Below are 27,357 nucleotides of genomic sequence, written 5' to 3'. Positions count from 1 at the left end.
CAGTTTCTTCAACAAACAACTTGAAAGAAAAGAGATGAAGAGGAAACCTTAAAGATGAAAAGAGTCTTAAAGTCATATCAACTAATCACAAAGTATGGACCTTATTTGGAGCTTGATTCAGACAAACTGTAAAAAACAAAATTAGAACCTTATGAGACAATTGGAATGCTGAATGCCAAATGGACACTGGTGATATGAAGAACTGTTGTTAGTTTTTTGGTGTGACATACTAACATTGTATAAACATGTTTAAAATTATTTTTATCTTTTGGAGATTCACACTAAAATATTTATAAATTAAATTATATAACACCTGGGATTTTCTTCAAAATAATACGGAGGGGGAAGTGGATGGGAATACAGATGAAGCAAGACTGGCCATGCGTTGATATGAATTGGAAGTCGTTGAAGCTGAGTGAGGGGTACCTGGGGATTCATCACGCTATTCTTTCTACTTTTGAATGTATTTGAAATTTTCTATAATAAAAAGTTTAAATCAAAGAGAGTCCTCTCATGGTTGTAACAGGATATATGTCACCATCAACGAAAGTCAAATCTTTGGGGAGCGAGATATCCAGACCTTGCAAAGCAATCACAAGTCCCCCACATCCGGCTGAGCAGGGGCGGGTCACTTACATGACTCAGTTGCTGGGCATTGATTTTGGCTTGAACAATCTGAGGGGTGTTGGTCACAGAGCTGTACTTCAGCTTGTCAATGCTTTGCCTGTAGTTGACCTGGGTGCAAAGAGGCATAAGAAGACGTCACTTGCATTTTTCTCTAAGATTTACTTAGCTCTCTACCCCTCAGCCCAACCAAGGGGGTGATTCTCAGATTACCAGAGAAAGGATCAAAGATTCCAGTTGCAGACCAATGGACACTCCAAGCCTACAGATAGGAAAACAGCCCCTTGACAAGTGGGTGGCTTGAAAAGGCAGCTCATAAAAGAGGTCAACCAGACGGCTGGTGAACAGAGGGAAAAGTGCACATCCCCACCATTAATCGGAGAAAGGCATTTAAAACCCCAGTTAGACACCCCTCCACACTCACCTGGACAGTGAACATTTAAACTGTGGACAAGAACCAAGTGTTGGCAAGAATGTGGAGCTGTGGAAACTCTCACAATGCTGGCACAAGTGCAGGCTGGTACCACCATGTTGGAAAATGCTACGGCTTTTGGTACACACACGTACCCTAAGTCCCCACAATGCTATTTGTAGGCACATTCACAAAGAAAATGCAGGCACAGGTCACCTGATAATAATCTAAGCTGTTTATCAATAATTAGTGTAATTTTTCTGTATATATCTTACACTTCAAAAGAAAAGTTTTTTTCCCCCCAAAGGAAAGGAAAGATGAAAGAGGGAAAGAAATTCTTACTGAGGCTTTATACACGTCTTTTAAGGGGTAGGTGACGGAGCAACAGTGGCGCCGTGTAAGGACAGTCTTCACATGTCTTCGCCCTGTACATCCAGCCCCCGTCTGGCCCTCACTCCCACAGCCCTAAACTTGGCACGTTCATGGAAGATGTGGGCTCAGGAGAGATGGAAGTGGAATCTCCCTGGCTTCCCACTAACTTCAAGACATTGAGGGCTAGTGAATTTTCTCTTTTTTCGAAGTACAGTTTGCCCTCCACAGAGTTAAGGATTATTAGCTGCTTGCATATGAGACTATATTCATCCAATCATCTTATTTTCCTCCAAACATGCCCAAGGTCTGCTGCAGAGAAAATGGGAATTTAAGCAGAGAGGTCAAGGAGCATGTTCAAGGCTCGAGGGTAGGTGGTCAGGGGTGAGGGCTGAAGTGTGCTGAGTGAGAGCCTGGAAACCTGTCCAGCTGGAGTGGGGCCAGGATGCAGACGGGTGAAGGAAAAGAGGGGGAAGTTGCGGGTGGCACATGGCCTCACCCACAAATTAACCGAGGCTGGCCCTGAATACAGGTAGAGGAGGAAAAGAATGAACTCATCCCTCATCCTGAACATCTTCTTCCTTTTTACCTGACCGGTCCCCTCTCATCCCTTTGTTCATTAATTCATTCCTTCAACAAAGAGCCACAGAGTATCTGCTCTGGGCAGAGTGAGCAAACCCAGCCTCAGCCCTGCCCACATGGACATCTCAGCTGAGTCCTTGCTCCCCAGCACCCCAACCTGCCCCAGTCCCTCAGGACACCTGAGCCCCTCCACCTACGAGCTCCAGGTGAGGCCCTTCAGTCAGCTAGGCTTGGCTCTGGCTTTGTTTGCAGCAGTCAGGTCACCATCAAACACCCGACTCACAGTCTGCATGCCTCTGTGTAATTGCCCAAGGCCCAGGGCCCCACACAGAATCCCACATAGGGTGGCAGCTTCTCTCGGCTGAGCTTCTGCCCAAGAACTCCACTCCTTTCCTGCATCCCCACTACCTCTGCCATCTCTGTCCAGACCTCACCCACCGGCTCTGGACATACTCCTCTGGCAGCTGGCCTTCTCTTCACAGGGGCTTACACATGCTGCCAACACTGCACTTTCCCACCATTTCCTGTCTGTTGAAACTAGAATCTGATGTCTTTGCCACTCTATCTGCCTACTGCTGCCCCCATTGCCATCTCCTTGGGTGAGAGCCCGCCTCAATGGGTTTTTATAGCCTAATGGTCACAAAGACTGTGAGAGCCAAACAGACCACCAGCCAGATAGCACCAGTCTGGGCTCAGTGTTTGGCCTCATTGTCAGGGAAGTAGTAAGGAATGGTGGGGACTGTGGCAAAGGGCAGCAGCTGCTTACTCAGCTCTCGGAGGTCATAATCGTGCATCAAAGTGGGGCTCAGAGTGGCCAGATAACCCAATTATTCCAAAGAAATCAGGTATCTAAAATCTCACAATTTTTAAAGGCTGGGGAGATAGTTCAATATTTTAAAACCCAAGTGAAATAGACCCAAGGACCGCTTGGCACTGCCTCTCTTCCTGGCACTTGCCCCGTTCTTGCCTGTCCCAACATCAGCTAATAGTAATCGTGGCTTAGAAATCAGCACTTACTATGTGCCTGGCAGTATTTCACATGCTTTACACATCCTTACACTTTTAATCTTCCCAACCACCCTGTGGGTAAGCACTGTGATCATTCCTACCCCACAGCCTGCAAACTGAGGCACAGACACCTGAAGTGACTTACTCGAGGCCACCCAGTTGGTGTCGGAGCCGGGATTCAAATCCCAGCAGCTGGTCTCCCAAAGTGGCTCCCAGCCTACATACTCTAAGCAGGGTTTGTCAAAGCGGGTGCACTTGGAACTGTTACTCGCTGTCTTACAGGTGGACCAGGGGTTCCCCATAGCCAGAGCTAACTTTGTTTAGAGAGGGAAATGTATTCTGACCGATCAATTAGCCCCCTACCCCAAAAAAGTGACTTACAAATTAGCTTCTAGAACACGATCTAGGAAAAGCAGGGTATTCCAGATACCAGGCCACAGATTGTTTTGTTGGATTTAGAGAAAAAGGACAGTATGGCTTTGTGTTTTTTAGTTAACGGTTCAAGAAGAAAAGTTTTTGCACGTTCTGAGTTTTGGACACGGGATGTGTGGGAAAACTAGGAAACACGAAGTCATTTCAATGTCAACTATTAATGAGATTACAGTGTAGTCATTCCCTAATGCATTAAGTTAGAGGGAAAATTATCATCTTATGATAAAGAGTCTATTAGAATTCAGAGTTATGCATGATAAAATGCCACAAAAATTGTATTTTTTTAAATGGCACCTTCCTTCCTAGTAATTCCGCATTAAGTATGTTGCACAATTACTTTCCTCTGCAGGACGTAATTAACACTCTCCGTGATTAATTCTATTTTGCAGCATCACAGATGCTCGGTCATTGCTTCAATCTACTTACTGAAAGGTCCCTTTGCTGAGGATAGAGTCTCATTTTAATGCTATTAGTGTTTCTAAAATCCATCTGAACGGAATGCTCTCTAATTAAGGACCAGGGCTTGTTTATTTAATTTCATAGCTATTTGGCCACCTTTAAGACTATCAGACAGAGAGAGATCACACGTGTTCATATAAATGGATTACCCCAAACTTCCTGAACACTAAGGCACTCCCTACATTCAGGGCGATAAACTCAAATTCACATGTGAGCCAGGGAAACGGCAAAAGGAGGGTAAGATGACTGGAAACAGCTGCCACTGGGTCCCAGCCAACTGCTGCCACACAGGAAGCAGGCCCACAGGTCCTATGTGAACTCTCACAATTTCTACATACTGGCTCAAAAAAACTTTTTTTTCCACACTGTGTGGCCAGGCAAAACCCCTCTGCAGCCTAGATGAGGCTCGTGGGCTGCCAGTGTAGAACCTACCTCGGCTTCCAATTAATGTTTCTAATCCAGTCTGGTTTAGTTCATGTGTCAGACATCCCCAGGTGAGCTGGCTATGTTTCAGGTACCTGGTCTTATGTAGACAAACTTAAGAGCAAGTCGTGTCATAACGGGATATAAAGTCATAGGACTCTTTCGTTTTGTCTGTGCTATTAGCATGGTTTCCAGAATTCTGCTGGGAAAGCACAGACTCATATTTTAACCAGGGGCTCCTGATCCCTCAAATTTCCCAGATAATGCATGTGGCCAGAACAGAAAGGACACCACTTTGGTAGCCACATTTAAGCTTGGATTTCATTAAGGTGAAATGAGTAAGTCAACTCAACCAAACTCTGTGGGAAAAGGAGAAGCCAAATTTAGGCCTTTGATATTCCTCTATCTCCCATTCACTACAAACTACCATTTGCCAATGACTGGCCTTCATGGTCCTGTAAACTGTGTTGGACGCTGGAGACGCCCAGCTGAACTTGACACTGCTCCTACTCTGAGCAAGAGAGAGAGAGAGATGCAAAGACCTGTCTACCAATAGCAAGACCCAAGTCAACCGCTGGAGCTGTGCAGATCCCAAAGGAATGTGAAGGAAAGAAGTCCCAGGCGTTCAATAAACACATGTGGAATGATACATTAAATTACTGATGGACTGAGGACAACTTTCACTTACAACCATGATACCAACTCGATTCTAATTTTTACCTTTTTCTTTGTACTTTTCCTTATTTTCTAAAATCTCTGTAATAACTGTGTGGCAAAATTCTCATACTTAGAAAACAACAAATTTGATTAATCAGACATATTTCATTGGAGACAACCAACTATTAATCAATAAAATCACTGCTGCGATAGCTTAGTGATAACACATCACTTCACACATTTTCCCCGTGCTCCCGAAGGAAAAAATTAAGTCAACATTACCACTTCCTCTCAACTTATAGCTATTTTATTTTACTTCCTTCAGTCCTTAAACATACCACACTCCAAAACTTGGGGGAAAAAAGAAAAGCTCATCATTGCTGGAGAATGATTACTTTAAATGTGCTCAGCGGCAGACATAGTCCCCAAAATTCTAAGAGGTAGAACGGAACCTCGGGATAGTCTCAAGATGAAACCAGCACTGCCCTCCTCTTAGACTGGGAATCTAAGAGTTTCTAAATATGTATAAGTGGACTTTCTATTGGGAAAAAGTTCCCCTTTCTCAAACCCTTCCACTTCCTAGGAACTGCGATGGCTTGTTTCTTTCCATCTTGCTGCCTAAGAACCCCTCCACTGGAGGGAAGTGACAAGGAACAGAGCAGAAAGGACCCTCAGGAGGGAGAGGACTTACATCTTTTAAGGGAACCAGTTTCACTGTTGTTTGGTAGGAAGGAGTCAGAGTGGCTGGATAGTTGTAGTCAACAACATCGTGTTTGTAGTCGGCCTTGTAGGCGATCTGAAACAAAGAAAAGAACAAGGAAAGAGAAATTAGCCTCTGCTCTCTTCTGACCTTGTTTGAATGTCATAAAAATATTTTTAAAATAACCAGAAATTAATTCAGTTCCATCACCTCCAAGGAAAATTAAATTATGTTCACACTTTTGCCTTAATTAATTTGAATTCTTCTTCTTAATTAATCCAAAATTAGTTAACTTCATCTGTAGCACATCTGTTTTATCTTTCTCATTAATCATGGAACCCCTTGTAGTTTTTTGTTGAAAAGAAGAATTTGCATACAAATATACAATAAAAGAGCTTCTTGCTAACACCCAGAAAATAAATGAAAAGCCAACAGTCTTCAGAGTATTTCAAAAAATTTTTTCTAAAGGTCAAATTTGACATTCTCAAGCAGAGGAAATTTGACATTTGTATGTTTTAATAACAAGATCAGGATCTTCTAAGTGTCCTTTACCTCCAAGATTTACAATTTGGCATTTGCAAACCTGTAACTGAATTGACAAACCCAAAGAGAGATTAAGAGGTCACATGCTATTAAAAGAGGGACCTAATCTACTTTGTTACCCTACTAAGTTGACCAGTGCCTGGCCATAGGAAGTCTACAATGAACACCACCATGACTGAATAAATGAACCAATCAACCAACTAACCAACCACTTCCAAATAAATCACAAATGCTTTGGAGATTTGAAGAATTTCAAATAAGAATTATGTTCATCCATTTCTCTTTATGTCTCAGAAACTGACAGTGTCTCCTCACACTGGATCAATTATAAGAGATCTACATACTCTCCAAAGCAGAGAAAGCTGAGATAAATAAATGGAAGCTTTTGAAAATTTTCAAGGATTTTACCTAGCTTTGGTTGTATTCAGTAACACTTAAGAAACTTTCACAGGTTTGTCTTTACACAATAGAACACTGATTTTTAAAAAGGGCAGGTTGAAAGAGAATTAGCTGAATGCCTCGTGACTCCTCTCCCTCCACCCCAACAGATCTCAGGGACCTACAGCCCCTTCATAACAGGACTTACGTTGCTTGCCAGGCTTCCAACTTTCATAGCGTGGAGAGTCCGTCTATCCATTCCGACCCCTTCGTAGTGGCCTCTCATGTGGTTCTGGTAGTTTTCTTTATATTTGTTCTACACGGAAACACAAAACCTTCAACAAAAGCATTCTCTTCCCAACTTGCTGAAGATAAATTACTCATCTTAACGCACTAAGTCCAAAATATAAATGATTAAGTAGGACTTTTTAAGTATTATGTCACTGAATCAAAAGTAAAATAAACTTTTAAAAAATAACTTAAATTTCAAGAAGTTGGGGTGAGACAAACACACAAGCAAACAGAAGATCTGATGAGCACAGACAGCACAAAAGAGGCATGATTTTGTTGTAAATATACCAGATTTTTCCCATGTGAAAAACCCATCACGAGGGTGAGGAACTCTCCAAAGACGAGCCTTCATTGTCCCCGCACGGCATGCAAGCCCCAGGCTGGGGGCTGGCGCCAATCACTGCATGTTGTTACCTCTGCTTCTAAACGCATGAGGAGTGAGACCTGAGCTTTGCCAAAGTTTGCTGCTTTCACATGATACATCGGTCACTACTGCAGCCATGTGAAATAACGATGTCACGTCCCCAATGCAGCTTACCAAATAAAGACAAGACCAAAATGCGATGACCAGAAGCCATAAATAGGAAAATAGGGGTAGCTTCTAATGAAGCTACATTAAAACCACCTACCCTGGTGGGCTCAGGCAATGAATGAATGAAGAGGGTGAAATTTACAGATGAAGGTCTCAGAGTGCCTGACTCTTCGCCTCTGCAGCCCTGTGGGTCCTATAGGGCTGTGTTCTTATCCCCCACCTGCAGGTTCAGCCTGGGCCCCCGTGTGTTAGCTCTCTCCTCCTTCCTCCCTCCCTCCCGACTCCCTTCCCTCTTTCGGCAAACATTTCTGAGTGCCACTTCTATGTCAGACAGCTGGGGTTCACCAGTCCCCATCCTCGTGAAGCTGGCTTCCAGTCTTAAGATAAAACCAGACTATAGGAAGTAGAGGTTTTATTATTTTGATTAAAAACATTTTCTTAAAAAAAATCAGAGCTCTAACAGGGAACTATATTCAGTATCTTGTAGTAACTTTTAATGAAAAAGAATATGAAAAGGAATATATGTATGTGTATGCATGACTGGGACATTGTGCTGTACACCAGAAATTGACACACAGTATAACTGACTGTATAGTTCAATAACAAAAAAGAGCAGAGCTCTAAAAATAAATAAATAAAATAAAATAAAATAAATCACCTACCCTGGGAGGCCATTGAGTTCCCAGGCATTGAGAGTATTTAAACAGAATACTATTACTCTACATCAGACACAATTCTACTTATCTCAGTTAATCTCCGCAAGCATTCTATGAAGAGAAAGGAATTATTATCATTACCATCTTACAGATGAGCAAAGTGGCTCCGAGAACTTAAACAACCTGCTGGAAGTCAGCCACTTGGCTAATTGTGGAACCACGTCTATCAGCAACAAAACTGGCGTTCTTAACCACAACATTTATGCAAAAGAAATTCCTTACTGAGCCTCATGAAGTCCCACATGATCTTAAACTCTATTATATGCAGGTAAGCAGAAGTAAATCACATAAACTGGTATAGGTCCTTGATGTTCTCAAGGATACATCCGCAGACATTCTCTGAGAATTTCCAAACTTGCAAATGCCACTCCAGCATATGTCTGCTCATCTGTAAGATTGGGTATTAACACCTGGCTCCCCAGGTGACTGTGTGGGTTAACTGAGATTGTGTACTAATTTAAGGAGCATAAAGTCGTGTTGAGAGGGCACATTGCATGCTCCCTCACCAGCATTCACCACTAAGAGCAAGATACTGCTACACACGAAGGATGCAAGAGGACAGGTGCAGCCCCGAGGACTCCAGGTCAAGTGCATGCTGGGGGATTTCACACCCCATGGACCAGCCCAGGAGGCAATCTCAATCAAAACTCATAGCATCTGTGCCTAAGAGGCCATGCTTCTCCAAGACACCCAGATATATTCAGGTAGACTGTCTCTTAGGAGACTTAGAAATTAAGGTCATTAAAAAAAAAAAAAGCCCAAACAAATACTTAGGCATTAAAAACTCACATCACTGGTGAATTTTGAGATCTTGCTCACATTCCTGAACTGAGGCGTTTCACAGTAGTTGATACTGTGACCTTTACTACTTTCCAGATCCTTCTTATACTCCACCTTGGAAACCAAAACACCAGATGCACAAGGGAAGCAAACCCAAAGTCACTCTTGAAAATGTCACCAGGACTCGACTAGGATATTTTCAGAAAACTTTCAACCCAAGATTTTAAAATCCAGGCATAGGATACTGTAAGTTAACAATACATGTTCCCCTTTTGAATAATAAATAAGTAAATAATCAGTTTGGTTCAGAATATTAAAAATACATAGTCTTTCAGGAGTAAATACTTTAAGATTTCATAGAGCTCAAAAAATGGCAAATGGTTTTAAAAGTCAGCACAGAAATCACTCTTGGGACAGATGTCTAGGGGGATGTCCGGACTTCTGGTTATGTTCTGTTTCTTGATCTGGGTGTTAGTTATGCAGATGTAACCACTTATGGAAATGTTTCCTGTTGTATACTTGTGATGTATGCACTTTTCTGAATGTACACTTCAGTAAAATTTAATCAAAACAGTTACTTTACAAAAGAGTGTATTAACTGAGACCACTCATAGATGCACAGTGTCTTCTATTTTTAAATGGGTTGGCTAGTTGAGCTCCCTTGGGTTGCTGGACATAAGATGTGAGGCCATAGTTATTAAATAGACTCCAAGTTGTCCCTGGTAATTGGAGAAGGCAGCTGAAGCCTGGTTACCATTAATAGAGGCAAAGCCAGTTGTCTTACTAGATAAACATAAGGGTAAGAAAGAAATTGAAGGTTCCCTTGTGATCTCTTACCAACGGAAACACAATTTTTTTAATCATATCTTATAAAACATTTGGTGAGAATATGCCTTTTAAAGCATGCAAGAAGCATGATAATGCTCACAATATGATATAAAATGATAAAAGTACACAAAACTGTATACAGCTGAATTCTAATTCTATCAATGCACGCTTTTATATTCATGTATTATTTTACGGTATATTCACACAGAAAAAAGTCAAAATGGTAACACCGTTATTCCTGGGTGGCAGAACCACACTTCAGCAGTCTGGTTCCTGTTCTGTCCCTAAAAGTCACTCTGAACCAGAACAAGATACTTTACTTTTCCAGGCCTGTGACAAAGCGAGGACCTAAAGATTGCAAAGATTCCATCCAGATATAATGTTCAATGAGTCAAAAGCAAGGTTCAGCAAACGTTTTCTATAAATGATCGGAAAGTAACTATTTCAGTCTTGGTGAGACATCCAGTCTCTATTATCAACTCTGCCCTTGGAGCTCAAAAGCAGCCATTGACAGTATGATGTGTTTCAATAAAGCTTTATTTACAAAAACAAGCTATGGGCCGGATCTGGCACTCAGGTCATAGTTTGCAGACCTCTGGCCTAGAGCATCAGAATCACGTGGAATATTTGTTTAAAGTGCAGATTCCAAGGACCCATCACCCATCTACTACTTCAACGTATCTGAGGCTCCCGATGAGGCTGGGGAGGTGTCACCCTCATGATTCTGAGCAGTAATAGCACCACAAGCTAAGGCACACTCTGGGGTAAACGACTGACTCTTAGGACTTAAAGAAGAAAAATATTTTAGGATATTTGCACATCCTTTTTTGAGTTTTAGGTGACTTGTTTTGTGAGCACCATGAGTAGCCTGGAAAGAGACTGACAACTCAAATGGCTTCAGGGCTCCGCAGGTAATGCCAACAGGGAGGCCGCTATGAAGGAACTCAGGACATAGAAAGGACACGGGGAAATAGAGGGGGTATTTCCTTGCCAAATAGTCTCAACAGTTCTAAAAGTCCTAACCGCTGGGCAGGCCAGACAGAGCAGTCTCGGCAGCCAGGTCGGCCTCTAAGGCAAGGGGAATTCACAGAGCACACATCGCTTCTCAGAAACCTGACAGCAACACTAAGGGAATGATGGAGGCTCCATGTTCGAAACGCTCTTTCCTGTCTTTGATTGCCACTCTGTAAGAGTGACACATTGTTATAAAAGCTGGCTCAGCCAGCATTCTGGCAACTAGAAATCTACTGCCGGGAACTTCTGAGTATCTCTAGCCCAGTGAAAATTTGGGAAGAAACTTTCAAAACATCGAAGAAAGGTGGGGAGGGTACATCTCAGTGCTAAGTGTATGCCTAGCATGCACGAGGTCCTGGGTTTAATTCCCAGTTAATTCCATTTAAAAAAAAAAAGTTAAATAAATAAATAAACAAACCTAATTACCCCTCTCCCACCAAAAAAGAAAAAACATCACAGAAAGATGTAATCAGTTTGATTCTAGGATCACTTGTGAATTGCTTTTTACTGCCTATTCGCGCTTTGGAAGCTGGTAACCTATGTGTAGTTTATGCGGCATTACATGGAATTTCCCATTCTGGGGTCACCCCTTCGCTGTCTGTCGGAGATAAAGGAGGTGACAGCAACCGGGTGAGGCTGTCCCCATACGTACCTCACTCACAAGCTTGTTCACGCTCTGAGCCCGCTTAAGAACCAGGTTGTCGCGGGCTGGGAGGGAGTGGTAATGCGCAGCGCCCTTCATCTTATTGAAGTCCTGGCGGTATTTTATCTGAAAGAAACACACAAAGAGCATCCAGAGTCGTCGTGTTTTCATGCTTCATGAGAGAAGTTACCCTAAATTTACTCCACGTTCAATGTCAAACATTTATTACATAGAATTTTCTGGAGGAAAAAAAAAAATCATACAGGGTTTTCCTCCGTTAAGTCCATAAACCACTCAGGTCCTTTTATATCAAAATTGTACTGCCCTCTTTCACACTTTTTACTCTTTACATTCTAATTCTGCATAAAGATCTCAAAAATGATTACACCAAAAGGCGTAATTCCCAAATCCACTCTGCCCTTGGTTTTAACAATCATTTCTCATCCAGCCTTGGGTGATGAATGTGTCTTTTACTTCCCCTCTCTGGGCAAAGTGCCCTCTGCTAGGGACGTGGGTAATAACTGAACAGTAACAAAGCAAAGGAGAAGGGAAAAGGGGGTATGAAACAAACATGGGGCTTCTGCTCATAGATCAAGTTCAAGTCGGTGGGTTAAGCTCTACAGCCTGCATGTCACTTTACCAAGTTTAATTATAGCCTGCCTTTCAAGGACTGCCAGCTGGATAACATTCTGCAAATAAAAACCATTTTATCAACCGGGTTACACTCAGTTTGATAATCATATGACTATTTTAATCAGCTATTCCTCTAAAGTGTTCAATTTCTAAGACAGGTTATTTTGCTAAGGCTCTCCTAACCCCAGCTTATCTGGCGGGACCAGCATTTGCACTTGCTTCAGCTGACCTAAAGTAAGTTACGTGGTTTGTCCTTGTCAATCTCCTTTGAAGCAGATAAGTGTGAACTAACAGTATTCACAACAAAAGAAGAATTCAGAAATTTGGATAGAAATCGAGGACATTCTGCATTGACTCAGCTCTGATCAATTTAATTGCGTGTAGGTTTCAGTAAGCACCGCCTTCAAAGTCTCCTTTCTCCTCTGCTTCTGTGGCTCTGGGGGTTGTCGCATTGTGGTACTTACATCACTAGCGAGTTCGTTGGCTTTCTTGGCGTTCTGATATGCTGGGGTGATCATGGCGGGGAAGCTGCCCTTTCCTCTGTGTTCGCCATACTCCTCTGAGTAACCCTGTTGGGTGAATGGAAAACTTTAATCAGTGATGCTCCACTCCTGGAATGGGTGGGAGGCTAGCAATAATTTCTCTTAGAGCCCTGCTCCTGTGGAGGCCTGTCCATATTGGATGTAATTATCCTAGAAGCAGTACCACGCCAGGGTTAAGGTAGTCCATTCTGGAGGCAGACCTACTTGCTGGTGCCCAGCACACGGTCAGCACTAATTCAGTGCTAACTATTGTCATTAGCATCATCATGTCCATTAGATAAATCAAGACACTCTGTGTGTCTCCTGGGTCCATGTGTTATGGAGTATTCATTTCTTAGCTGACACCTGGAAAGTACCTCTGCCTTCCAGGAATCTCCAACACTTTCTCAAGCCCGTTGCTGTATCTATGCAGAGATGCACTGACAGCCACATACTGTCTCCTTCAGTGATGGATTCATTTCATTTACCAAAAAGAGAAGTTACATAACTATTTGAATTTTTGTGATTTGGGGGAAAAGACTTCAAACTGCCATACGATGTTCTCAAATGGGACTAAATGCATATTTCAGACAAAGTATTACAATCTAAGTCATAATTTCTTCCTTCCTCCTCCCTCCCCCCTCCACCACCCACCCATTTCCACAAAGGAAAATCTCTCTCTTACGAAACTGTCATTGAGTCCCTAGGGTAATCCTTCCCTGGTGATTGGATGTACTTCAAGATCCTGTCAGATGCTACGTTCTCTCAGGGGAACTCCTCCCTTACTCCCAGGCCTGCCCAGGCAGAATTAGCTATTTCCTCATCTGTGTTTCCACAAATTTGGAAGAGCCCTTAGTGTGAGCCCCTGGGTTCATGACTCCATCTGTCTCTTGCCTCCTCCAACACACATACTTTCTTAAATGAAACAGGTGGGTCAAGTTAGAATGTCCAGGCTTCCTTTTTATCCAATAACGACAGCTGTTTCACCAAAATGCTCCTTTATGCTCAACTGCCAGAATGTTCTGGGCCAAATGTGGTTAAATAAAAAAAGGTTAAGCTAGAAAATAATAACAATAAAGGCTCTCAAATCCTTTGGTAATCTCCTTTCGCCTATTCTGCTCTATGGTTTGGAGCTGGTTTGTTGCTTTATTTTAACCTCTTTGCTTATATGAGTATGTGCTGTGCATGTAAATGTTTCCACAAGACACTTAATCCTATTGGGCAGTTGACTGGTTACAAATAATAAATTGATTACATAGTATAGTCCATTAACCTAAAAAAATAGGCACTTATTAAGAAGAAGGACAAACTGTTTGGCCTCCTAGGCACTACAGATGTTTACAGTTTATCTGACTGTCTGCCTCTTCTCTCTCCTCCTATCCTCGTCCTGGCGAGTCTCACTAGATCACAGCGAAATGCCACATGAGGCTGAGACCTCTGGGCCGACAGCTGCTGGCCGTGTGCTCAAACAACGCGCACTTTAATTCCTGTGTTTGTTACTATCATGATAGGAAACTTCAATCAAAATGTCCTAATAATGAAGGCCCCACTACCAGACCGTGAAGTCACATTTCATCAATGTGTATAGACAGGTCTACACAGGGATATGAAATTACATGTGTGTGTTAGAACTAGTGGTAGATAGGATGGTCGAAATATAGAACAAATTATTTTTTGCCAAATATAGAAGCCAAATTTTTTTTTAATAAAACTGATTTTTCAAGTTGTTCTGAGCATTCTAAACAACCTACTTATTTTTATTTAAACATTTTTTAAAACATTTTTTTCTAGGGGGAGGTAATTAGGTTTGTTTGTTTGTTTGTTTACTTAATGGAGGTGCTGGGGATTGAACCCAGGACTTCATGCATGCCAGGCATGTGCTCTAACACTGAGCTACACCCTCCCCCAAACAACATATTTAAAACATGAAACCAATACAAATACACTTTCACTGAGCTTTAAGCACCAAGAGACTACTTAACGAACTTATTGTGGAATTTAATAAAATGGCCTTTTTAATGTAAAACCAAACATTTTTGCTCAGATCAACATTTGCAAAGGGGTCAAAATCTATCTTCACATGCATTCTAAGTTTCACATGAATATATCCCCAATAGAGCAACTTGGTTTTCTGAAGAAGAGAAATAGCTCTTCGTTCCCTTTTATGAATTGCGTATACTGAATAAGTCACGTATGTTGTAGAGCCTACTCATTGCCAAAACATTCAAACAGCGGTCAAATTAAGGGAAAAACATCAACTAATCCCATTGAATGTGCACTTCCAGTACACACGCTTGGTCTTCCAACAGTCTTTACTTATAGCCATGAAAAAATTATGTTTCCTTTCTCCCTTACAACACCTGTCTAGTACCAGAAAATACAGGGGAATGTGCAAATAAAATTAGCTTGTAATTGTCACTCAACCTTTTTACATCCTGTCAAGATGTAGTTCATTTAAGAAGTGAAACTGAGAAAAGGGGTTGCTTTCTCTGGCATCTTGCTTCATCTAGCAACCCAGATAAGAAATTCACTTTCTAACAAAATGAGTCCTGCTACTCAGTGAAGTCTTCTACATTTTTCAAGACATTGCCTTTTGATCCCTTTTGTGCTTAAGCAGTGATGGGCTAACCATAACCAGACCTTAGAATATTTCTTCAATGGATACATGAGGGTGCTTTATTGCCAGCAAACCCACCATTTTGATACAGGTCCTTTATGACAAAAAAGGACAGAAAAAGTGCTTAGAATCTGTTTTCCTAAGTGAGTCAAGTTAAGCCTAGTGTAACTGTTTGTCTGCTACTTTCTGACTTGGAAAATCCACCTTCCGTAAATAGGGCAAGGATAAACCATAAGCCAACCCCTGATTAAACAGTCACAGGGTGTGTCCCAGGCTAGAGGGCTGCCGAACTGAGAACTGACCATCAGAAAGGGCAATCTCCCAGGAAGTTATTTCACCACGCACCTGGCCGTACTGGTCCGTGTGCTCCCTTGGCAGCGAGCCCGCGGCTCCAGCAGCTGGACCGGCCACCCCCTTCATCTCTCTTTGATATTGTTGATGGTACCTCACCTATTTGAGGGGAGGACAAACCTGGTGAACTTAGCCGCTTATGCACAGGCGTCAGAAGGGTACAAATGAAGGTTTTGTGGAATGTTCTTCTCCTGCTTGGGTCTAGGGACCGTGTCTTAGACCTGAAAGTAGCCAATCACTGTCAGGGTAAAACTGATTGAAAACTACGAAGGAAAGCTACTTTCTGGATGCACAGTGCGTGCAAAAGGAGATAGGAAGTCGGGCTCGCCAGGCCCAGGTAACTTCCTGATTCTTCCCCTAGCGTGACAACGCTGCCCTGGACACTTACATCACTTGCCAGTTCGTTGGCTCTTTTGGCTATCTGATAAGCAGGTGTGATCATAGCAGGAAAGCTGCCTTTCCCCCTCTGTTGTTCATAGTCCTCTGTGTATCTCATCTGGAAGAAGAAAACACTTTCTGAATCACACGCCACAATCCCACCGTCTACCGGGCAATCGGAGCAAGAAGCCCTGCTAACAGCTGCCGTAACACCCGGCACAGCCCTGCTCACAGCTCTTACAGTGATGTAGCTGGCTTAAAGCTTGATGGGGCCTGCGCATTTTATACACCATTCTATTCCCAGTACCCAGCACAGTGCCTGATTCACGGAGATGCTCAGTGTAGAATACAACGTGTAACTTGTGAGCACCTGCTGCAGGCCAGCTGGTGGGGCCAGGCAGAGAAATAAGGCTTCTGCTCTGCCCTAGAGGAGCTGCCAGTCAAGTCTGGGACAGGAAAGAGGTTTCTCAATCCCAGGCAAGGGGAAGCCACTTTTTTAAGCTGAACCTGGGTTCATGCTTAAACTTCCCACTCAAAAATCACTAAGTTCTCGGTCTTATTATACTGTGGAGCAACTGGGCCATGAAAAGGCAAATGGTAGAAATTCTTTGAAAGTTATGTTCTAAAATTTGCAGTGACAAGGAGAGCATTCTTTCAGATTAATCAGATACATGTGGTTTGTTACCAACACTGTCTAAACTTTTCTCTGTAAGGAAGAGTTTTCGCTAGGTCTGTGCTAGCTGACGAATCTGACCTGACCGTCCATGGCCTTAGAAAGTTCTTCCTGGCCCCCATGCAGGATTGAGAAGCAGCCTACATTCTCTCTGCCTCCTCCTCCAAGTAAGGAAAAATGGGGACCCTTAAATAAGAATCACTGCATCTTGGCCGCCATCATTTCTTACATCGCTTTGAAGCTGTCCTCCCGCCTTGGCCCGGAGCAGCTCGGGGGTATCCGCCACCGTGGTGAACCTGGAAATGCGCTCATCATGCCCTCTCTTGTATTCCACCTGGTGAAGAGACAGCGGAGAGTCAAGGTCACATCCACTGCCTTTGTGAGGACCTCTCCCTGCAGCCATCCTGAAGCTACACTATGGGGCAATACTCAATATGGCAAGTCGCTCTGGCTTGCTCTATGCGCTCCTCTCCAAGGAGCACCGATGCTAGTGTGGTAAGTCTGAGAGAGTGCCAGGAGCTGCTAAACATGAACAGATGTTAATACATCTCCACAACAATTGCATAAGGCAGGACTGTGATTTTCTCCATTTTATAAATGAGCAGCTGAGGAACAGAAAGGTTAAGTAATCTGTTCATGGTCCCACAGCTTCTAAGTGGGAGAGCCAGGATTCAAATCCCAGCATTCTGGCTCCAAAATCTGAGCTCTTACCCAACAAGCTACGCTCCTTTTCAGGAAGATCTGCCCTCCACTTGCTAAAACACAGTGTCCTTCATGCTAAAGCCACTTCAAGAAATTATTTGGTCCAGTCTTGGGGTGGACTCCAAGGTCTTCTCTCCATTTGACGGATGTGGCCCAATCAAGGCACAGAGAATAATTGGTAGGGAAAAGAGAAGAACACAGTTTTCTCCATAATATCACACTAAGGGTACCTACTGCCCCAAAGCACTCTCCTACTGGATTTTATCCGAGTCCCAGGGGTTCGCTAATGACAAAAATGAGCATAATTGATGGTGAGTAAGCACTAAGACGCTCACTTGGCTGGCCAGCTGGTTGGCTCTCTTGGCCCTTTGATAAGCAGGTGTGATCATGGCTGGAAAGCTCCCCTTGCCCCTTGGTTGCTCATAGTCTTCTGTGTACTCCTGTTGGTCAGACCAATGTCAGCATGAGAACCAATATGACATCCAACAAGAACGACTAAAATGACAATAGCAGGCGTCATCAGAGCCAATGCAACTTATTGGACTTACAAAGTACCTGGAAAAGATTTCAGTCACCTAGAATAAATCTGAACATGGTATTCACCTGGTGATTTGAATAACACTTTCAAGCTGAAGAAATCATATTTCCCAGGTCAAAGGGTTTCCTCTTCAACTTTTATATTAAATTATGTGGAATCTGGCACCACTCAAGGGATGCCCTTTGGCTCAAAGGCTTGTATGACAATAATCAGCAGTTATTATGCAGGAGACTTTTCGGGAATTCATCTACTAGAGAGAGTTCTACATCATTGGGAGTGAAATGTCTGTTTCCCTCCTTACTTTTTGGGCATCTCTGATGGTTAGTTTTCCTAAGGACACACAGCACCTCAGCAATTGTGTTTTTGCTGTTTTCTTTCCATTTGCTAAAGAAAAGTTACTAAAAACTAACAATATTTTTCAAAGTGGCTTCTTCAAAGGGCAGGTGCCCTGGAAGGACGGAGAGGACTAGAGGGTACTACGTGCAAACGTTAAGGATTTCCATAATCTGGGCTAAAATTGCCTTTTCGACAATGAAAACCTACTAAGATCTCTCTTACAGGGCTTCAGATCAGAGGTCTCTAAAATAGGGCATCGGGGTGGATTCCTTCTGGAGGCTCTGCCTTTTCCAGCTTCTAGAGGCTGCCCGCGTTCCTTGGCTTATGGCCCCAAACAGCTTTAATCTCTGCTTCTGTTGTTACATCAACTTTTCTCTGACTCTGACCCTCCTGCCTCCCTCCTTATAAGGACCTTTGTGGTTACATGTGGTCCACCCTAATGATGCAGGGTAATCTTCCTATCTCAAGATCCTTACCTTAATCACAACTGCAACGTCCCTTGGGCCATGTGCAGTAGGATACACATGGGTCCCAGGGATTAGGACATGGTCATCTTTGGGGGGAGGGCCAGTATTCTGTATCCACAATCTTAAAATAAAGGAACATTCAAACTAATTGCTACAGTGATTTCTAGGGCCCTTACCTCACCAAGTGACTTTCGAGCTTCAACCATCCTTACGATTTCAGGGTCTGGCAGAGCTCCTGGACACCAACCATTCCCGTCCCCACATCCAGTCCAGTAGGTTCTCTATGGAGGAAAAACAGATGCAGACAAACACGCACCCCACACATTTGGTTAGCGAGATCCACCCATCATCTACCTCATCCTCCCAGCAAGGCTCACTTACGTTGCCAATATAAGCTAGTAAAGAGAGAAATTCTCTAAAAACTATAAACTCCTTTTGTCATCTGGCACATCTCAGAACCAGAATGTTCCCTTTTTTTCCAAACTAGAAAATAACCTAATATAAATAACCGAACTTTCTGATATTCACATATATCATAGAAGAGTTCCAAATGTAACTTAACGTTTCTTTGCTCATTGTTGCACCAAGATTGGGCAGCGGGGAGGTGCTGTGGACAGGCAATCCTAGATTAACCAGCACTCTTCAGCCAAACTTCAAAACCCCACTACCGGTTGTGTGCCAAGTATTGGCTTATGCAATTAACACTAGGAAAAGAAAAGCAAGAGAAAAAAAGGAAAAGAGGAAGACAAAGTTCCTTTTTTAAGAGACTTGTGACCTATCTAGGGAGATAAAACTAACATATGAAACAATTAGTAATTAGAAAATGTTTGTTTGCTTAAATATACTATATCAAAGATAAACACAGTGAGAGTTTTAAAAAGCAATCTGTGTGTGATGGGCCCTGTTTTGGAAGGAAGCTGGGCTGGAACTCCAGGGCTGAGGTCAGTGAACAGATGCAAAGGGAGAAAGAAAAGCACCTTCTCTAGGAAGTCAGTTCCTTGACAGCAGGGCTTGATTTTCATCTGTTTTGTACACTTGTGTATTCCAACAGCCTGCAACTGTGCTTGGCACATGATACTCAATAAATACATGTTGAATAAAGTCTAGAAGTGGGGACTGCCATGAATAAAAGCATGATGGCAGTGACGGGCTTCATGGGAAAAAACCATAGGGAGATGGATTTGATTGGAATTGAGGCGATGAGATGGGGAGCCAAATGCACTGGAGGTGGGGTAGGTGGGACAGGTTGGTAGAACCATCCTTTGGAAATCTGGAAAGACAGAATTCATAGGTGAAAATACGCTCAACTACACTGGCCACCAGGGAAGTTTAAATTAAAATAACAAGACACAGATTGTCAAAACTTTCATCTGGCAATACCAAGTGCTGGTGAGAATGTGGGGAGACAGGTATTCTCGGACCCTGCCTGTGGGAATATAAAATGTACAGTCATTTTATAGAGCAATTGGACAGTGTCCATGAAAATGAAAAAGGCACACATTCTTGACCTGTTCTAGGCACTCACTGTGTCCAAACGAGCTCATGCACAAGGGTGTTCGTTGCAACTTCATAATGGAAAACAAATTGAAATAACCCTGCCCAGCAATAAGACATCACGATACATCCATTCTTAACACCCGTTCTTGCACCCAGGATACACCCATCCACAGCAGCTTAAAAGGATGTTAACACAGAAACATCTCCAAGGTATTTGTTGAGTGAAAAAATACAAGCTGCAAAACAATGCATATTGTTTTATGGAAAAACAAAAATATGCATTTCCATAGAAGTATATGCATATAATTTTCAATAATTAATAGTAGTTGGTATTTATTGTGCCTATTAATGCTCTAAGATCTTTGCATTATGTGCTCTTCTAATTTTTACAGTAGTTCTGTGAATCAGGAATTGTTTGGAGTTCAATTTACAGACGAGAAAACCATAGAAAAGAGTGGTTAAATAGCTCATTAAAGGTCTTTCAGTAAGTGGCAGTAGTCATATCCAAACTTAAGGACCAGAAGAATATTAATCACATAGATACTGATTTGTAAATTAGAGAAGTTTAGAAGGGTACCCACGAGATTGCTAACAATGGGTACCTCTGCAGAAGGAACTGGGGTTGGAGATGGTGGACAAGGAGTGAGCTTTGCACTGTTTGGACTTTTCTTTTTATAAGAAAAATGCCAGTATCATGTGTATCACTAAAAATAAATGGCTGGGAATTTTGAAATGATGAGGCTTTCAACAGAGAGTGGCCATACATTCTCAGGTGGTAGAAGAATAAGGCAGAGATAACCAGGAAGATGCATGTGACCAACGTCACATGGCAGGCTGGAGAGGGGCAAACCCAGGACAGAGAAGGTCCTCACAGAGGTCCAGGCAGGAGATGATGTGGACCAGAGCTGGGACAGTGAAATGCAGGGGCAGCGTGGAGCTGAGGGAAGTGTCAGAAAAAGAAAGGGCAGCACTGGTTTCCAGCCTGGGTGGCTCTTCCCAGTTGCAGAAACACAGTGGTTGGAAGCGAGAAGTCAGTCAGCTTGGACGGGAGCAGATATGGCTGAAGTGATGCTAGGACATGTGGATGCAGGTCTTCTGTCGACAGCCGGAATTACAAACTGGATAAAAAAAAGCCTAATCGATTCTCTCTAGAAGTAATACTGAAAATACATTTCATCTGCATAGTGTATCCTCCTTTTCTCTGTTTCCAAACCCATTTATAACTCTTCTCTCACCTCATCCACCAATGGTTGCCTGCTAGGTGCAGCTGCCCCATCCTTGGATTTCATGTCCCAGTGAAAAACCGACTTAAACCGTTCACCAACACCTTGGTCACCAATCTGCACAATGAAGATGTTGTCAGTAATGTTTCCATCAGAAAAGAAATACTATAGAGCTAAATTGGGGGGATTTTCCTAAGTCTCAACTGCAAAGCATCTTAATTGCACTACAACCTACACTGTGCTGTTAGTCTCACCATGGATTCATCTGTGCCACCCGGCAGGCAGCACATACAGAGCACCTGCTGTGTGCAAAGCTCTGTTTAGCAGTGTGATTAAAAAGACTGAAAGTCCCTATGAGATTGTCACACAAGTATTCGGCTTAGAGTAATCTCAGAAAACACCAGACATTAGAGCAGTGGTTCTTAACTCGAGCCTGTGCAACATCCAGGGAGCTTGTTGAATGCTGGCTCCCCAAATTCATGCAGGTGTTCTCCTCTGCTCTCTAATTTCACCCTTCACTATCTTGATCTATAATACACCTTGAGCTAATTTTTGTGCATAGGTGTCAGGTAGGTTATGAAGGCTCATTTTTTTCTATGCAGGTGTCTAATCACTTTGGTACCAACTATTTAAAGATCATTCTTGCTACATTGAATTGCAGTGGTGCCTTTGTTGTACTTCAAGTTGCCATATAAATGTGACTCTATTTCTGAACCTTGCATTGTATTCCACTGGTCTGTTGGTCTATTCTCATGTCAATACCACACTGAGTTAATCACTACGATTATTGTAAGCCTTGAAATTAGGTAACCTAAGTCCTTCGACCTTGTTCTTCAAGATTTCTTGGCCATTCTAGAGTCTTTGTGTGTTCATATCAATTTTAGAATCAGTTTGTCGATTTCTATGAAAAACACCAGGATTTTGACTGGGATCGCAGTAAAAACGTAGATCAATTTGGGGCGAACTGACATCTCAACAATATCTTCATGCCCTGGGAATAGGCAAAGATTTCTTAAAGAGAACACAAAAAGAATTAACCATAAAAGAGAAAAATCAGGTCTTAGGTCCAAACCTAGACATTGCAATGTACAAGGTCTAAGATGGGCCCAGAAATCTGCAGCTCTAACAAGATGAAGTTTAAATCATTAACTTTACAGATGAGGAAAGAAGGGCAGAGAAAAGAAGTGAATTTATTCAAATCATTCAGCGGGTTAGCAGGGTCAGGTTCATAACCGAGGGATTCTAGTTCCCCATCAAGGGCAGTTTGTCTGGGCTTGTTACTGCTTAATGAAGCTCCAACGTGTATACTTATAAATATATAAATTAAGACACCTTTACATGCTTTTCCCCTTGGATTTTGAGAAACTACCACGAACATTACACAACTTAAGGCAAGGTTTCTTGGCAGCCCCACTGATACTCAGGGCCAGTTCATTCTTTGTTGCTGGGGACTGTCTGTGCGTTGCAGAATGTCAAGCAGCATAGCTGGTCTCTATCCACCAGATGCCAACAGTACTCCTACCTCCCAGCTGTGACCAAAAAGAGACCCCAGACATCACCAAATGTCCCCTGGGGGATAAAACTGCCCTCCTTGACAGCCACTGACTTAAGGAATCAGAATCACATGACCAAAATGGATAGGAAGTCATATTTGCTGTCCTCCCCACACAGTGCAAATCCATCACTGGAGTGCCTGCCTCCCCAGAGGCCTTTCACAAGACTTGTGATTATTTGGAAGAAGTAGGAAGAGGAAAAAAAAACATAAACTAAATATATATGTATAACTGAATCACTATGCTGTACACCAGAAACTAGCACAACATTGTAAATCAACTATACTTCAATTAAAAAAAAAAAAGCAAAAAAAAAAGTCACTAGGTAAGGAAGCATTAAGGGCTAAAAGTCACTCTGAATGGAAGAGAACCCAGATGTTCTATTCTCCTAAAAATTCCATTCACACCTGCCAAACAGGAAGTTTTGTCCTACTTAGCAAATTTTTTTTATTTATTTTAAAGAACTACATTTAAAAACAAAAAACAGAAAAATGTCAACCTGCTTCCGATGCCAACTTAAAATTTTTATTTTTCTCCTTCATCATCATCACTGAAGCATCCCTTTCTCTCCTTTCTTTACTTTAGCCCCTGCTAAACCAGGAATCTGTTTTTGATTCAACTGGCAAAGTCTCCAAGAGAAGAAAAGGGAGGAAGAAAGTAATTCATCACACTCCCTAGGGCGGTTATAAGCTCTGGGGCCTAGAAAGGACATGGTTGTCCCTGTGAGTTTTCCCCTGGCGGGAAAGGAGGAGAAAGCGATCTCAACAGTCAGCTGTTCAGTGTGCACACACACACGCACACATGTGCACATGCGCACACATCGGTGCGGGTATACATACGTCCACCATATGCACACAGAGACAGACACACATTTACACATACACACATATACACACCACACACATACACAGATGTGCACACATGCATGTACACACACACGTGTGTGTACACACACCTGCACACACACCATGTAAACACATATGTACACACATGCACACATATTCACACCCACATACATACACACATATACTCTCCACACGCACACATACATATTTCTACACATACACACACATTCACATAGATGCGAACAGATACACACACGCAGGCTTCCTGAGAAGCTCACATCACTGTCTGCGGCTGGAGATGGAACCAGCGATAATCTTGCTCCAGGTCGGACCTGTCACACACAGTTAAAAGAAAGTTAAAAGAATCCACTGCCACCTCAAAGAAAGGTAAATACGGTGTGACCTGCTGTAAGTTTGTAAGGGGGGGCATGCCAGCTGACACCTAGCGTAGGGCGGAAGATACAGATATTATGGGGGGTTTTTGTGATATGCACAAACAGCACTCTGATGCATACCGGGTAGCTCTCCTGTGTTCAACCTGTCAAACTCTGGCTACACAACTGCAGAAATCTCTGGATATTTATAAACATCAACAAGTGGTTTTCTCCCTTCTGGAGAGTGTGCCACCCCCTCGGTAGATGGCAGTAGGCCCATGGAGCAGTTTAGGCTATAGATTCCAAAGTCAGGCAGATGTGGCTTTGTGCCCTCAACTAGGCAAGCAAAGCTGGGCAAGCTACTTAATCTCTCTGAGCCTCAGCCTCTCCAGCTGTCATATGATCATCTTAAGGAAGGTTCTCATGAAGAGTAAGTACATAACGTAGCTAAAGGCTCTAGCAGAGTGTCTGGAGCTCTGTAGAAGCAAGAGCTAAATTCAGTATTTACAGTGACATCGTGTAGCTGCCCTTACACAGCAAGAGACGAAAACAAACATCAACCAAAAACCAAACAGACAGACAAACAAAAAGAGCCGAAAGCAAAACCCTAAAAGAACTAGGCTTCTCAGCAATCTAGGATGGCTTGTGAGTTCCTAACATTTGTTTACCCTTAGAACTCAATGACGTATGAGCAACTCTAGAGCCTCAGTTTCCTCAGTAGTAGAATGGGATAATAATACTATTTACTTTATTGGACTGTAACGTATGAAATGAATTTAGCAATGGTACAGTAAGTGTTATATAAGCTTGTTTTTAAAAAATGATAAAAGTCACCATTAAAGTGAAGCACTTGGCAAAATAACTACTAGGTGGTCTGTGTAGAGAGCCACACAAGGATAAACCCAATCTAATGCCCATTTTCTTGAGAAGGGCGATGGCCTGGGCGGGCAGGAGAGTCAGCAGGAGGTGCAGTAACATGAGGAAGGCAGATTACTAGACAGCCTTCCACCTCATGTGTAATTTTCTAATTTTAGGCAGCTGCTAGCTCCATCCCACAAGACAACCTGTTGTGGGGCATGGGGGAGGGAAGTTAAATGAGTCATCATTTTACTCAACACAAACATCCAATCAATAGTTATTTGACAAAACTCTACTTGGGGTTTTTCAAAAGAGGTTGGTTTATCAATACGGCCTTCTTGTCTATCCAGACATCAGCTCCAAACCAAAATATCTTTGACCTACCCCTACCCCAAAGGGAAAGAGAGGCTGCAAATAATCTTACACACTACTGAATGCAGACAGATTTAAAAGTGTGGAACGAGAGGTTTTCAACTCCTGTACCAAAATGTCATGGGGGAAAGAAAGGAAGGGCCTTTGTAATATTTCCCAACTAGATGAACTTTGTTTTATGTATTAAGTACCTAGTGTATGCAGGGCCTGTTGTATCAATACGTCCAGAGCTGACAGACACAGACATTATAATAGACACAAGAACCTCAGATACTCGATTCAACTAGATTACCCTGTGTGTTGGCCTCCATGCTATGGTAGAACAAATAGCAATATTTGTTACTTAAATGCACTTTGCTTGTGTGGGTGGAAAACATGGGCAGGTTCCCATCAAGACAGTGACACTTAAAAACCTAACAGGTGTCTGAACTAAGAAACTTTCTTTAAAGGCTATTTTGAAATTCAAAACGAAGTGACTTACCCCACAGATGGCCTCTGGGGAGTTCCTCACATTTAGATTCAATGGAGTGTGATAGACACTTGTGAAAGTGTTGTTCTTGGGATTATGGCTACAAAAATTAGATACGAACCAAAATTAGAAACGTACTTTATCCAAGATGACTGAGTGACTATTCTTAGAGGCAGAGTTTTTTTCATTTTTTAAATCAAAAAAATAAGACCTAACAATTAAATTCCAGATTTTCCAGGCAATGAGTCTTAAATAAAATAAAATCCAAACTTTTAACTTAAAGACCAAATTTAGCTGGAAATGATCACTTAAAAACTTTCAGAAGAAATAGAAAAGGATTATGAAATTATGTAAAAGAAAACATTTTAAAGTTCTATGCATATCCATGGCAATTAGACTGCTCTGCACAATATTTAATAATTTGACATGAAGTGATAGTGGATAGATTTGATCTTTTATGTATAAGAAATTTGAAATTTTCAACTTTGCATCCATTGCATAAATCCCATCTGAGGTCTCTTTAATGATTGTATGTAAGTGAACACTTTTGAGAAGACATTTCTTGGATTTAACCCTGGGGTGTGTGATTTGAGCTTCTGGTTGGCTACTTGTTAAAAAAATAAACACAGCTCAGGAGGTAGTGGAGGAGCCATCAATCACTTACGCGTGACAGTACGGCTTCTTCTGGTGACTCACAAAGTTATTAACAGATAGCATCATCTTGCAAACTTCACAGTGAAAACACGCTTTGTGCCATATCTGGAAATCACAGAGAAGAGATTTAGCAAAATGACTTTTTTTTTTTCAGACTCAGGATTCCTATATATTTCAGGGTAAAAAATTGAGCTTTAGGGATAAAACACACATGGCTATGATACACTAAATAAATGAATAAACCAATTTTGAAACAATATAGGAGACGGAGCTACAAATGGGTAGAACTAAGGAAAGGTGGGAAATGTATCTTTCTTTTTTTCCCTTGATGGTTCAAAAATACCCACATGTCTGTATGTGAGAAGATAAATTTCCCACGTTCGTTATGATTCTCAAAGGCCGACAAATATCTACTGACCTGGTCTAGACAGCTGACCTTCTCAGCAGGGTACACTCCATACCCACACCGAGAGCAAGCCTGCACATTCATCTTGAAGTCCGAAGAGAGAAGACAGAGCCAGGTAACAGGCAAGAAGTCCAAAGAGAAGCCCCAGTCCGCTTGTGCAAGTCTGCCAGATCCCGACCCCCTGTTAAATTCCTGTGGGCACCTCAGGCGTTCAGAATCCAACTTCCACTTTCCTTTGCTGACCTTCAAGCTGGAAGTCAGCAGCGGGACGGTTTTTAAAGCTGCCACTTACTCAAAGGGCTATTTTGGCAACTCGCTCAGCACGCATGCGCCTGGGAAATAAGGTGGTGGTATTTCTAGCTGACGTGCTTCTCTAAATAGAAAAGTGAACTCACAACAGCCTCATGTTCATGTGGGTGACCAAATCCTCGTGTGTGATCCGGCAGCCTGTAGTAGTTTAACACTAGCTGTGATCATAAGCCAAGAAAAGAATCCAAAG

General features: G+C 42.4%; 1 protein-coding gene and 1 non-coding gene across 14 annotated transcripts in view; both read right to left on the bottom strand.

The window, feature by feature from the left end:
• The window catches only part of NRAP (nebulin related anchoring protein), a 66,304-nt gene extending 39,157 nt beyond the window's left edge, over positions 1-27,147 (bottom strand). For 3 of the 13 annotated variants that reach the window (XM_032490892.1, XM_032490888.1, XM_032490887.1), the window contains exons 1-16: positions 26,871-27,146; positions 26,463-26,557; positions 25,811-25,898; positions 23,980-24,057; positions 21,340-21,444; positions 18,784-18,888; positions 17,602-17,706; positions 16,794-16,898; positions 15,902-16,009; positions 15,508-15,612; positions 12,489-12,593; positions 11,401-11,517; positions 8,916-9,020; positions 6,796-6,903; positions 5,658-5,762; positions 637-735 (exon numbers count right to left, since the gene is read on the bottom strand). In XM_032490892.1, the coding sequence (XP_032346783.1) occupies positions 637-735; positions 5,658-5,762; positions 6,796-6,903; positions 8,916-9,020; positions 11,401-11,517; positions 12,489-12,593; positions 15,508-15,612; positions 15,902-16,009; positions 16,794-16,898; positions 17,602-17,706; positions 18,784-18,888; positions 21,340-21,444; positions 23,980-24,057; positions 25,811-25,898; positions 26,463-26,557; positions 26,871-26,942 (1,605 nt within the window). In that variant the 5' untranslated portion in view covers positions 26,943-27,146. Of the gene's footprint in view, positions 1-636; positions 736-5,657; positions 5,763-6,795; positions 6,904-8,915; positions 9,021-11,400; positions 11,518-12,488; positions 12,594-15,507; positions 15,613-15,901; positions 16,010-16,793; positions 16,899-17,601; positions 17,707-18,783; positions 18,889-19,584; positions 19,881-21,339; positions 21,445-23,979; positions 24,058-25,810; positions 25,899-26,462; positions 26,558-26,870 lie in introns of those variants that run through there. The other 10 variants (XM_032490889.1, XM_032490886.1, XM_032490891.1 and 7 more) reach the window with 9 other exon arrangements.
• TRNAA-GGC lies at positions 14,377-14,448 on the bottom strand. The gene has a single exon. It is a non-coding gene; the product is annotated as a tRNA-Ala (tRNA).
• Positions 27,148-27,357: the final 210 nt, after the last annotated feature.

The sequence above is a fragment of the Camelus ferus genome, chromosome 11, assembly GCF_009834535.1.
Source record: "Camelus ferus isolate YT-003-E chromosome 11, BCGSAC_Cfer_1.0, whole genome shotgun sequence".
Lineage (NCBI taxonomy): Eukaryota > Metazoa > Chordata > Mammalia > Artiodactyla > Camelidae > Camelus > Camelus ferus.
The sequence above is the reverse complement of the archived record's forward strand: the minus strand, read 5'-3'. Positions and strand labels throughout refer to the sequence as shown.